Source organism: Argiope bruennichi, chromosome 11, assembly GCF_947563725.1.
Source record: "Argiope bruennichi chromosome 11, qqArgBrue1.1, whole genome shotgun sequence".
Taxonomy (NCBI): Eukaryota; Metazoa; Arthropoda; class Arachnida; order Araneae; family Araneidae; genus Argiope; species Argiope bruennichi.
Window position 1 is genome coordinate 32,853,074 of NC_079161.1, and position 14,880 is coordinate 32,867,953.

Consider the following 14,880-nt stretch of genomic DNA (forward strand, 5'->3'; position numbering starts at 1 on the left):
ATAAAGTTACAATATCCTGAAATATATTAGATTGATAACTAGTTATTTATGTTTTTAATAGCCTTATGATTTTATAGGATTGTCTCCATTGAAAATATTCATGTACATTATAAGCAGAACTGAATTAAGTCAATTAAAATAACATGGCTCTATTATCAGACAATTTGGTGAAATCGTGAACATGGAGTTATAAAAAACAATTTATCTGAAATCAAATATAAACAATAATCTTGGCTATCCATATGATCACCTAAGGCAAATTGTGATGATTCCATCCATTTACAGTTGTGGAGATGTAAGCTCAATTAAAAACTTTTAGTTTACAGTTTTAAATTTTTCTTTGTTTGATTGAGATATTGTGCAATCAAAAAGTATAAATTCTAGTAAATTCTTCCTTGTAAAGTCAAAATTACCAAGAATTCCACCACAAATAATGGACTATCCATTTTTTTCTTTGAAATTTTTTCTTTGTTCGGAAAATTTTGGAAATCTACATAATTATTTTTCATATAATTGCTGAAAACATAATCTGAGTGCTTTTTTTAAAAAAAATTATTTATTTATTTATTTTTCTAAAAATAAGCAATGTTTGAACAAAGTTGAGTATAAAACATTTATCCACGTTCAATGTAAATTAAGTCTAAAATCCTATACTAAAGTTATGAATCTAAAATCTTGTGAATAAAAGTCACAAGACCAGGCTTAGAATATTTGGTGAATATCTATTTTGCAAATAAATGACTGGAAATCTGAACATATTGAAACGCTCCTTTAAAGATAAATTTTGAACTCTATAGATGTTTGCATGTAATAGATATACCAAAAACTTTTTGGACTACTATTATCATTAAAGAAGTATATTAGATACTTAAATTGATCGCCATGACTGTCAGAATAGTAACTTCAAATATCATTAGATTATTCAGTCTATTTTTGACATTTCTGGAATGTAAGCTGAAAGCTGTTTTGTGTAAACAAATATAAAAAAAAATCTTATGCAGCTTTTGGATTTTGATAGTAGTAATCTTTTGGTTGCATTGATCTTAGTAGTAATCTTCTGATTGCAAAAAGATTTTGGATTTCTTCCATGTAGTATAAAATATCATGTTTTAAAAAAGTATTTCACATTCATTAGTTGTTATTTTTGTCCTTGATATTTTCTTCATATATTTTAATATAAGTAGAATGAATTTTTTAATAACATGAATAAGTATTTAAAACATTTTCTGACTATGAAAATTATCATTTTAGAATATCATAGGAATAGTATTTAAGGAAAACAGAAAATTCAAAAAGCTATCTTGGTGTGGAATCAGTTTCTGCAACATCACATAACCCTATTAGCACAAGATATTGAATGATATGTCCACAATGTTGTCCAACATTCTGAATGCCGGTCAAAATCGTGTAGATATCGTAACAATGTTGTTGAGTCTTTTGTTCTTATAGAGAACTTATACACATGCCCATGACCTATCTCATAACCTATGTTATTCACTGCTTATTTCCATTTTCTTCTTGCAAGATATTTATGGATACAAAAATTAAATTTGAACAATGCTATTGTCATGTGTTTTTTTTTTTTTTAGCTAGAATTAATTTTATCAAAACACTATTTTTTGCTGAATTGTGTTTTCATTTCATTTCTTCTAAAAGTGGAAATTTAAATACCAAATTATTAGGCTGTAATGAATTTGTATATTATTTCATGCTAACAAAATTACTTATATAAATAAAAGCAGCTTCAGTTTTGGGCTTTACACTCTTCTGTGTATATCGTCCTGAACAATATACAGAAAATTTTATTAAGGTAATAAAAAAATTAAATGTAAATTGTAAAATAATTTTTTATTGGATATTTTCGATTTTTTTCTCTGTTTATATGAGAGGTTGGTTTTATCATTTTATGATAATTATATTCTGCAGGCGGAAACGTAGAGAACCAGTTGATGATCCTGATGAAAAAAGGAGAAGATCACTTGAAAGAAATAGGTAAGTGTCTTTTGCCTTACATTCCTTCATTCAGGCTAGAATGCTGAAGTTTCAAGTTTGATTCCAGCTATACTAAAGTACTTTTCTCGGTTTTAACCTTCATTAGTCTTTAAATTATGTTACAAAATTATATACAACTTTTTTAAAGCAATTTATTTTATATGCAGATTTAAATATTCAAGATATATATTTTTTTTATTTTGAAATTGATTTATCAGATATTTATTACATGTATGAATAGAAATATATTTTAATTCTGTCTTTTTTACGTTTCTATATAATTATCATATAAGGTGAATTTTTAAATAAATTTGTTTCATATCAAGATTGTATTTAATATTTTAATAGTTCAGTATATCATGTTCTTTTAGAGCTGCTGCAACCAGATGTCGAGAAAAAAGGAAACAGTGGATTAATGCCTTAGAACGAAAGGCAGATGAGTTAGCCACCACAAATAGTCATTTGCAGGTGAGGCTTTAAAACTTTTTGCTTTTTTCGTATTGAATTTAAAAAATAATAAAGATTTAAAACACAAAACTTATTATCTTTTATAAAATCAGACATTTTAAATTATTATTTAACAAATTGTATGCAGGGCATTTCCAAAACATATATGAATACTTTGTGTAATAATTACATGGAGAATTAATATCATACGTGAAAGTTTAATTATTCAAAATGATAAATACAAATAAGGAGTATTATTGGTTATCAGAAGTGAATAAAATGTTTGTTTTATTTTCTGGGCTCTGTTTGTGATAATGATCACAATGATTGTCTACATTTCTCAGCAAATCTTTTGAAGTATAGTTACATTCTCTTCAGATTAATTATAACTAGTTGTTAATATAATGTTCAAATGTACCTCCTTCCACCCCCCACCCCCCAGAAAAAAAGAAATTGGAAATTAAATTTTTGTGAAAAAGACTATGGAAAACTATGTCAATTGAAAAAAATAGGTAGATTTCAAATATTTTCTCAATTTTACATTTAAAAAATCCATAAATTTTTTAACATTTATGAATATAATTGAATAGTTGAGAACTTCGAAGCATTTTTAAAAAAATTAATAAATGGCAAGTGAATGAAAATTGAAAGACATCTTCTCTGTAAAGATGAAATTGTAGTTGTCTGCTTCAACCTGCTGTAAGGAACACAGAAATATCTGAATGATCATGCTTATGTTGGTGGTAAATATGGTTAAATCCTAAGGGCCATCATTTACCGTGGTGCAATCCCTCCAGTAGGATGTATGTTGCATTATCATCAATCACACTGTATTTATATCCAGCAGGATGACAAGAACCAACTATCATATTGGAAACTTCCTATCCCCAAAGTGCCCTTTGGGGGTATGTGGAAATAATACATTTGTTGTTTATTTTTTCCCCCTTCATATTAACAGAAATAGTACTCAGTGCTGTTAAAAATATATCTTATATTACAACTTCACAATACAAGAGAACATACTATAGATTTGTAAACTGTCAGGCTGACATTACATAGTGTCTTTGTCTATGTAATTCATTTGCATTCTGATTTCATTTTTTCAGAACATTTCATCATTCTGGCATTTGCAGAATTATTTTTCTGATTTAAATTGTAAGCTATAAAAAATATTGATTTCAAAACAAAAAGAAAACACTTATTTTTATCCTTTCTGTGCAAGCAATAGTTATCTTATTTCCATTTGTTTACCAACCATTGATTTGTGAAGTTGCAACTTACTTCTGAAAGGTCTTATGTTATAATTTTTTGTCATGTTTTTTATTACATTATAAACTGCATTTTATTTCTTTTAATATTTTATTTGATTTGTATTACAAGTTTCTTTCCTAACTAAAGGTTTAATAGTGGAGATTTTGAATAAATTTTATTTTTTATATTAATTTTTAGCATGAAGTTGCACAACTGAGAACTGAAGTTGCTCATTTGAAAAGTATGTTACTTGCTCATAAAGACTGTCCTGTTACGCTCCAACAAAGAATGAATTACGAATCAGAAAAAGATGCATGTAAGTTTTCTAATTTAATTTTTATTTTAATTTTAAATATTGTAATATTTTTGCTTTATTTAATTTTTTTAACATGAAACCTGAAGAAATGAATAAAAAATAGTTTAAATTTAAATTAAAACTCTCTGTTGCTGTTATTTCATCCTAAAAATAGGTATTGAAACATTTAGCAATATAAAAATGAAATTCTAATCTCATTTATTGAATTTTTTACTAAATTGAAATTTAATTTAGTTTGAAAACTAATTTATTAATATTTTTTATTGCTTATGCAACATAAATTGCAACAATGTTTTGAATTAAATCCTATTTAATTTGTGCTTGAGAAATTTTAGAAGTTGAAAGAGATGCAAATAATTGTAAAGTTGTTTTTCCTTCCTTTTTTTATTTTGAACAATTTACTAATAACCTAGATCAGTATATTTTGAATTCACTTTTCAATAAATAATAAATTTATTATTAGTAAAATATTATTAGATTTAAAAACACAATCAAAATCTGATAATATAAAATTGAAAAGATTTTGCATTATCTAAATTTGTTATTCTCGGACAGGAAAGAGTTTTAGGCTTTTTAAAGTTTGAAATTATTCATTCCAACAACAATTGTATATGTGAAGCACAGGGTGGAAAACAATATATATTATTATGCATATTGATTTATACATGAAGATTACAAAATTTTCAAAAGTGCAATTCATTCAGTAGTGCAGTGTATTCTATGTTAATTGCCGTTTGCAGCCAACTTTTTCATCAAAATTAATGGTCAATAAATTTATCAATTAAATAATTTATAGAACTTGGATTTAGTGACTACCTTGGCAAATATTTTTAAGCTTCGGTTTTTGATAGTCTTATAAAGCAATATTCATTACATCATTCTATTCATTATCCAATTAATTTCTCTAATTTTCTGTGGTCTGGTCAAAAATTTGAACTTTAATCGGAAATGGAAGTGATTAAGCTTAATACAAAACTTTTTTTTTTTTCTGAAAACAATTATGTTTTTCAAGAATGAATACATAAATTAGAATCATTCAGTATTTAAGTCTTATGTGTGCTATAGAAATGTTTTAATAATGTATGCAATATCTTATAAGGATTATTTAGTAAAAATATCTCTGATTCTACATAAAATTTTATTTATTACATTAAGAAAGAATTCTTCATATATAATTAATAAAACTGAGGGTTTGTATAAAAATTTAAAATTTGTCATTCATCAGAACATTTTTTGACAAACTATATATAAAATATAATTATTAGAATCATTTTTCTTGTTAGATGTGTATGCCTATAACTAATCATTTTGGAATCAGCTGTTGGATCTTAATTATAGTAGATGTTTTGTTTATATTAAATCTTGTTTACCTGAAATAATTCAAGATATTTTAAATGTCATTGAAATCTTTATATGGCATTTATTTTTCTCGAAAATATCATGTTTCATATTTAGTTTATATAAATATGTGTTAAAACTTACACTTCTGTAGCTTTAGTTTGCAGTGAGAGTTTTGAATAATTTCTTTTGAGCTTTTGTCAGTGCTGTGGCAGCACATTGATAAAGGCTAATTTTTTCAGTCAAGTGTAACATGCTCATTTAGCTTAAATTTTAATTTTATTTTGTGTTAAATATATTGTGAAGCTTATAATATAAACTTAAAACATTGTTTTAAAACTGAAATTTATATGATGAAGTAATAGGCATCATCAAATAGTAATTTTTTTTTTTAATTTTCAGATGATATAAAAATTATTTTTGTTCTATAATATTTTCGAAAGTTATCACCAGAAAGCACCAAAATTTCACTTAGTTATTACTTAACTAAATTTTTTTTAAAAAAAATTTGATGAGCACATTCTGTTAGTTGTTATAAGAGAAACCTTATATATGAAGTCAATTGATAAGAAATATTGTAGATAAGTTTAAGTCCTTTTGGTGATTGGATAAGATGTAAAGAAGGCATAAGTACAAGAATATCAAAATGTGTATTCTTTATTGAACATATTCAAAAAGCATCTGCATCATGAAATGTGCATTGCCCTGCAAGTTTGCACCAATCATAAGAACAGTCCACAGAAGATGTGAGGGGTAAAAGCGATGACAGTGAAATTTTTCTAATACATTTTACACTCTTCAGATTATATACGTGCCAAATTTGGTAGCTCTAGATCAAATGGTGTAGTCTGTAGAATATGAACACATGTACATCATTATAAGGAGGGATTTCACAGATTGCTATAAAAGTAGTATGTGAGCAGTCTTCACATTTAACATCAAGCATTTTTATTGGCATTTGATACCTGCTAATTTTTTTCTTCCAATTGATGCACTCTTTATTTGAAAATTTGCAAATTTATTTTAATTTTATTTTGCATGTATTATAAGTTTGGGCCAGCATTTGTATTATTTTAATGATATTATTAGCTCACAAATGAATATGAATATGGGTTATTTAAAAATGAAATTATATAATTTTCAGTATTTTTATTTGGTGTTTTAAAATTTGCCTACTATGAATGATTCCACAGTTTTAATATTTTTATAAAATTGATAATGCAGAAAAATTTTTTTTTCCCCTGTTTCACTGATTTTTGTGTATTTGCTTTGTCTGAAGCATTTATTATTGTTTTGATAGTAGAGCAATTCTTAAAACTTGTAATATCTGTATGTCATAGTTTGAAAATAAATAGAAAAAGGGTCTTTATATAACCACTGGATTGGTTCATGTTGACAGATAATTTCATGCTCATGGAACTGTAGTTTTTCTGTTTCATTAAAAGCCAGATTGCACAATTTATTGTTCCATTTACAATGCAACTATCTAACTATTATATTTTTATAGTTAAAAATGTGAATTTCTATTTTTCAAGTTGATTAAGAAAACAATACATTTCGTATTGAACACACCATTGTAATTAATTGTCACCATTAAAGGATACCTCATCTTTTATAGGAATTGGCAATCAGCTAGCTAAATACCTGTTTATTTTAACCTTGAATCAGATTTTATTAAATAATAAAGGATGAAATTAACCCTTCATATAGTATTTAAAATGGATCAAAGTATTGAGTGCCATACTGAAAAATCAATGCACATGTTCACAGTGAATGGAGATTGTGGTAGAAGGCAGACAATATTGTGATCTTGGCTTTTATCAGATCTTTGGGAAGTGAAATTAAAGAATCGATAAAGTTTAAATGAGGCTCTCAGAATTAAGTGTTAGTAAAAAAATCATTTGAAGACAAAGTTTTAGTATATGAGAAGTGCCGATTATAAAAAATTCATTTGAAAGGTGTGAATAAATTGAATTTATTGCTCATAAAGATATATAAATATATATTTAGAAAAGCTTGCTTTACATACATATTGGCTCCAAAGAAAGCTTAATGATTAAAATATTAAAAGGTTTTTTTTTATTATTCTTGTTTTATTATCTTTGTGATTGAAGATTATCTTTGTGATTTAGTTATAAAACAACAGTAAAATTATTTCTTAAAAATATTTTTGTTAATACTGCAAATAAGCTTTTTTTCTTTTCAAAATGTAACTTTTTTTCCTTTTCAGATACAACTGTTCATATTATCAACACATCACCCGAGGATTTACAAAGAGTGCCAAACAGCTCTGTGGTTTCACCTCTAAATACTTCCGAATACATGGAAGTCGACATCAATTCTGTCCAGAGTACCAGTGATTCATCATTGACATCAGACATGAGCGAGGCTTCTTTCAAGGAGCGGTAGCAGCATTAGTCTCATTTTTTTAAAGCTCTCCTCTAACATATCTCTTCCTGATACACTTCAATCTATACAATCTCATTCATTTTAAATGAGTGAATGTATTCTCTCATAAATTCATTGTATTGTTTCATATTTTATTGGTTATTAGTGTGAATGAATTTGGAGGAAAGGGTAATTTTCATTAAATAGGCTGCTGTCAAAGAATGAACACAAGTTCTAATACAGAAATTTTCAAGCTAACTATTATCAACAAAATTATTGCTTTATAGCATTATTTGATAGTTCATTTTATTGTCCTGCTTTTAAAGTAATTCTCCTTATAACAGAAAAAAAATGTGAGATATTTGATTCTTGAAAATAATTCATATGCAGAATATTGAAATTTTTTTCTTAGAAAATTATAATTATGGTAAAAAAAGAAAACTTCATGTGCAGTGAATGTTTAATTAACAGTGCTCACAAAATTTTGTTTTTAAATTTATGTGGCATTTTGATTTAAGTCGCATATTATTAAATTCCCCAAAGAAAGTTGGCAACTTTCCTTTCTTAAATAAACTATTAAAGAATAATAGTTTATTTCCTAATGCAATATTTTTTCATAAAAATTTGTTTTCAGAAAGTGATATGAATAAAAAAATATAAGAGGCTTTTTGTTATTGCATTAACTAATATTTCAATTTTATTTGAAATGGATGCAGGTTCATTCTTTTTGATGAAAGTTTGAAATTGTGCAAGAAAACAATTATTTCTTCATGTGCCTACATTTTTAAAAATTAAAAAGAATTGGAACACTTAATTGACGAGAAAATTATGTAAACAGAAATAGTGTTATAATATTATCACTAATAACTTCTGATAATTTTATAATATAATTAATTATAAAACTTATAATTAAACTGCTCATGCTTTGGAAATGCTGCATCAAAATCAGATATTAAAGAATAGCTGACATATTCTTTACATGTTGCCATGTATAAACTGCCTTTACATTTTTAAATCAATAAAATGAGAAATTTCAGTTATATATATGTTGAATATATAAAAATATATTCAACATGCTCTTCTCTATAGGATTATTCCTATTTTGAAATTGTTCTTGCCATTGGTTTTATTATATTATAGTGAGCAACAGAATTATCTCTCTGATCATCTTTCTTTTACGAAAATATTATTTCATGAGACATATGTCAGTTTAATCTTGAATTATATATTTTTAAATGAATTACTTATAAGAAACTGAATGAAAGAAATTCCTGAATATTCTAAATATTGCATTCTGCATCTTATAGATGTATTATGAATAGGCAGATTACAAAGGTTTGAAAATTTTTGCTCAGCATTGTTTTTTAAAGGTACAAACAATCTTACCACAACTTACATCTGTATAATAAGTAAAATGTTTATACTTAATTGCTTTATTGTTATTATTTTCAAGTTATTTTAATTAAAACCTATGTCCAGTATTTTATGTTGTCTCTCAAAGTGCAAATGGCGACATTTTAAAAATTCCATTTGTTTGAAATTATTTGCCAATACCCCTTCATATATAACGTTTCTCGCCTTTTGGCTAATATCAAAGTATAGTATCCCTTCATATCGCCAACAGGTGCCAAGTTGCTTCAATAATTCAATGTATATTTACCTAAGTGCCCATCTCGTCTTTCACCTCTGGCAATTTGAAGAAGTATCACAGAGTGGATATCAAACTAATGAAATTTTTTATATATGACTTTCTGCACTTTGAATGATGGTATTAACTTCGTGCAATCCATTAGTAAATAATTATTAACGATAAATATAATCATCTTATCAATATAATAATATTATCAACAGCAAATAATTTTTGTTATTTATTGAATTGTATTATTAAATATGTGATCAAATTCTAAAATTATGAATTAATAGATAACTAAGAATTTGTTGCTCTGCCATGTGATCAGGGAACTGTAAAATTTTATTGTAATCTTTTATCCTGTTCATTAGTAAATGTCTACTATATGACTATATTGTGTCCCAAAATGGTGAAGAATTTATTAAAATAGTGCAAAATTGCTAAAATGATTTTTAAATGTAAGCTTCATTAAATACTTAAATTATCTTAGGAATTATTAATCCCATGAATAAATTGCATGATTTTATATTTTCTCATAATAAAACATGTTCTTTGATATTAATGCATTCATATGATGTGATGTTTCTCAAATGTTGGCAGTTATTCATTATTTAGGGCTCCTGTCAGCACTTTTTAACACTATTATTTTTTTACGTTACTTGCCCTTTGAAGCAAATAATCATTTCATATGATTCTGATATCACAGATTTTGATCGGCCTATACTATTAATGGCAAGCCTGTAACTATTATGCATGTTAAATGTGATATATCATGCCAGATCTCCTACTGGAGTAGCATTAAAGTGTGAAAAGGAAATACAGATTGAAGTGCTATCCTTATCATCTTACCATAATTAAGAATTATGAAATCTGTTTTAAAATAACTCTCGAATTGCTTTCATATGGGGCATTAAGATAATTAAGCTAAGCTAAGCTAAACTAAACTAAACCAAACCAGAACTACTACATCGTGTCTGCTAACACTTGGATCTTATTTTCAAAGAATGAAAGGCAGTTCAGATAGGATCTCCAGTTTACTTGATCTGATCTTGAAAATAATTATTTGTTATTTTAATTGTTAGTTCCAGTGAATTGCATTGGCAATTTGTTGCCAACATATTTTTTAAAGCTATCAGAATTGGCTCGGATATTCTATTGAAAGTAAAATAAAAATTGCTTTTCAAATTCAAATTGCAAAATTTTTTTTTCATTATATTTATTTATTATTTGAACATTTTTTTACCTTAAAAAAAAGAATTGAAGAAAGGAACTATTATTTATATGATATAGATTTGATTTTTCTTAAAATTCCCCTAAAATTCATACTTAAATATAATTTGGAACAACATGTTTCATATTCTTTCTAATTTGAACTTAAATTCTGCAGGGAGAATAAAACTCCTTTGATAAACTATTGGCTATATATGGAAATATCTTTTTAGATATTAGTTTAAACTCAGAATTAAATTCGTGTTTCAACTTTGTAGTATTGTTGTTTTTTTAGTCTAGTTTCTTATTTATTTATCATATTAGTATAGGAATTATTTTATATTTGTTTTTTATGTATGTGATTATTTTAGCCTATCTATGTAAATAAAGTGTTAGATTTTCTTAATACTTTGGGAAATTCATTTATTTTCACTAAAGTTTTATATTGTTATTTTGTGTTATTTTTATAACCACCTGCTTGTTGTGATTAGTTGGTATTCAAAGAGTATTAATTGTGCTTAATTTCTATTAAATCTTTTATGCATAATTTGATGATTATCTCACATTTTTAAATATCAAATTATGGTAGATATTAAAGCTGTGTTATTTTAATAACCTTGTATTTGTTCTGTTTATTATGTGAATGAACCTTCCCAGGGATGTCATCTCCCATGACATCATGGTGTCATTAAAACTTAACCATAATTGTCCAAATTATCAATCTTCTAATTTCACACTTTCACAGTACTAAAACTTTTTTTGCATTTTCTTATTCTGCATTATAAAATCTTTTTTAAACTTTAAATGAAAAAAAGAAAATATTTGAGGAAATAATAAAGACAATTTGAAATGCATTACAACAATGAAATATGTCGAAAAATATCCAAATAAAAATTGTCAAAATTCAGAGGGAAAAAAATATTGCATAATAATTAAGTTATCATTAAAAAATATTTTTAAATTTTAAAATGGCATGCAAAATATGTTTATTTATTAATATTTTTGGAAGGTATTGGAAAATTCTAGCTTATTTTTTAATTATTTTTTTAATGGCTCCAAGGTGCAGATTTCTACTTACCAAAATTTATTTTTACCAAATTTGGTAGCTGCAAGTCAAATAATCTAGTCTGTATAGTGGCAACCAATTTTCACATATATGTATGCATTCACCTTTATTATTTTAGAGATAAAGATGATTACTAATCTAATTTTTGGATTTCTGTAATGGAAAAGTCTTTTGGTGCAATTACATCTATTTTATTTACTTATTGTATTGGTTTATTTTCTATTTTCATTTTAATTAGGAGAAAAATAACTTTTTTGAATGTCATATTTATTGCTTATTTATTTCATCTTTTATATTTTAAAATTTATTTCATATTTATTTATTCTACAAGATATATACCTAAATACAAATAAATTAATACTAATAATTAAATTGCTGATATTTCTAAGGGATAAATATTGCAGTTCTTTTTCTTTTTTAAGTTTCTTATCAGCTAATTTTATTTGAATCAGTTTTATTTTTGGACAATTTTGATTTTTTAGCCTTAATTTTAATTATATAATTGAAATGAATATTTATATGAATATTAGTAAATGATCAAGCTCATATACTAAATGTCATCTTTTTTTTAATAGGAAGTATATAATAAATTTCTCATGACTTGTGAATCTCTAATGCAATTTTACTCATTCAGCAATCAAATTTCTTACCATTTTGGGACACAGTTTACTTTTTTTAGGGGTTGGGGGCTTGAAATTTAATACACATTTAAAAATTATGCTTCCATGTTAATTTTTATAGAAAATTTTTTAACATGGAAATTATATAAAATGCACTATATTGTTTAATTAAGTGCATTTTATTTACAATTTTTAAAAAGACTATGTTTTTACTTGATTTGGGGACATGCAGGCAAATATGTATTTATATTAATTCCCACTAGACATTCTGTCGTATACTGGATTCTTCAGCATTTCTTTTGTGATTATATAAAGAGCTATATATATATATATATGCTGACTTAAGGAATTTTAAAACAACTTGATAAATATGTATTTATTAAATATTCTTTTAGTTATAAAATTTTTCCGATAAAGTGAGAGCCTTAAATTTCAGCCTCCTCTGCTTAAGTCCACAAATAGAAAAATAAGATTTAGGAATTAGTTTATTTAAAAGTATTAGTTATTTTTTTTTTTTTTTTTTTTTTTTTTTTTTGTATTATAACTTACATGATTAAAATTTCAGATATGTTTTTTTTTTGTTGTTGTTGTTTTTACTTTGAAGATGTAGACAATAAATATTGAATTATTCTTTTGCTGCTCTTGGGCAGTAAGTAGGCTTTATTTTAATTTTTAATTACCAGAATCATTTACAGTTAATACTGAAAATAGAAAAAAAATTGTTTCATTTATTCATTTTTAAATAGAATTATTGAAAAAAAAAAAACTACAATATTTTAGACTTGGAAGATTGCATACATATTGTAACTGAATTTTTTAATTAAACTGTTAATATTGGGTTTTGATTTATTATTTTGATTGTTACTTTTTTTCCATATGCATTATGTAGTACATGACTGATCTGATTTTTTTTTAAATGTATTTGGGTTAAAAGTTCTTTCTTCCTTACTAAATGAAAAAAATACTTAATGAAAACATATAACATACTTTCTGTTTACAAAAATTAATCAACTTGTATAATTTTCTCTTCTCTTTTAAAACTATATATTAGAATCATTCTTTTAGCTTCAATTTTTTTTTTTTTTTTTTTTTTGCATAATATTTATACAAATAATACTTCACATGTATATTTTTAAATTTAGTGGAAATTTGAATAAAATACCATTTAATTTTAAAAAAATTTCTTATAATAGTAAATGGTTTTATTCATTTACCATGTTTATATAATTATGTATAATATTTTGAAACTATTGTAATAGAGGTTCTTATTCAATAAGAACATGTACTGTATAAAGTTGAGATTTAGGATGGACGTTATTGAAATAACTTAATGTCTTACATAAAACATTTTGCTAGTATTTTACTTTACATCCATGTCATTTTTCTATGTGGGTTTTGTACATTTTTTATACATGTTTGATGAATACCAAGTATTATCAATCATGTTCTTTTTTATTTGTTAAGATTTCGTCCTGTCTAGGATTTTATATTGTGTATGTTAATAGTTCTGTACATATTTTAAATGTTAGCATTCATATCTAAGCTTATTTGTGTCATGTGACTTAGGAAGAGATTTGCACATACTGTTTTGCTTGAAATGCTATTGAATTTTGTCTATTGATGAGTTTTATTTTAGGCATAAATCTGACAAATAGTTTGTCTGCATTTTCATTTTTTATATATAAACCTAACTTGCCTTCCATATTTCATTGAAAACTCATATGTAATTATTTAAATACATAATTTATTCATTCGATTGTAAATAAATTTGTATAATCATATAAAGATTTCATCTGGTTAGGCCATCATTGAAGGATTAAAATTTAATTGTCTATTTAATCAGTATAATTAAATCAATGTTATTGCCTTTTTAAAGTTATTTTCCTATTCTTTCTGTAAAATGTTTTAAATACTTTGATGTAAGCAATAAAGTTTTTATTGTGAATTTTTGCTTGTCTAATATATTATTTTTATCAAAAATAAAACATTTAACATTAAGAATTTTAAAAATTTCTTCATTATTATATTAAAAAGGTACTTGAAACATATATAAACTATGAATAATCTATCGAATACTAAAAAGTCTTACAGTCACACAAGTGGAAATTGTCCTCATTGAATATTTTATTAGGGCAAGAGTCAATCAATCAATCATGGCTCTGAGCATTCACATGTTGCTTGAAAAAAGAATTAAATAAAATTAAGATTTTGCAATGAAAAAAAAGCGATATAGTTAGATTGAAATAATTGCATGTTTGATGTGTATAGCTCTCGTAAAACTTGGGGATACCGAAATATGCTTCTCTCTTTGTACCTAAGCCTGTGCCAACAAAATGTAGAAAATTTTGATATCCTGCAGCCACTTCTCTTAGTGAGCGATACTATTTTTAAACTTGCAAGTTTCCAAGTACTTTGTTACTGTCAGTGATATTTTAAATTGATGGAGCTGCAATATGCAAGAGTAGAAGGAGTTCTTGAACTCGACGGTTTTCAACCTCCGAACTCTGTTAAAAAGAAAAATACATAACAAGTTTAGTTACATTATGATTGATGTTGTAAAATAAGAATCGAATATGAATTTACATAACAAAAATTATGGGAATTTTGAATAGCAGAGAGAATA

The 14,880-nt window shown here is 25.2% G+C and overlaps 1 protein-coding gene across 2 annotated transcripts in view; it reads left to right on the top strand.

The window, feature by feature from the left end:
* LOC129957053 (cyclic AMP-dependent transcription factor ATF-2-like) overlaps positions 1 to 14,094 on the top strand; it is a 34,622-nt gene extending 20,528 nt beyond the window's left edge. For both annotated transcript variants that reach the window (XM_056069180.1, XM_056069181.1), the window contains 4 exons: positions 1,927 to 1,992; positions 2,364 to 2,460; positions 3,889 to 4,006; positions 7,575 to 14,094. In XM_056069180.1, the coding sequence (XP_055925155.1) occupies positions 1,927 to 1,992; positions 2,364 to 2,460; positions 3,889 to 4,006; positions 7,575 to 7,753 (460 nt within the window). In that variant the 3' untranslated portion in view covers positions 7,754 to 14,094. The remainder of the gene's footprint in view (positions 1 to 1,926; positions 1,993 to 2,363; positions 2,461 to 3,888; positions 4,007 to 7,574) is intronic.
* Positions 14,095 to 14,880: the final 786 nt, after the last annotated feature.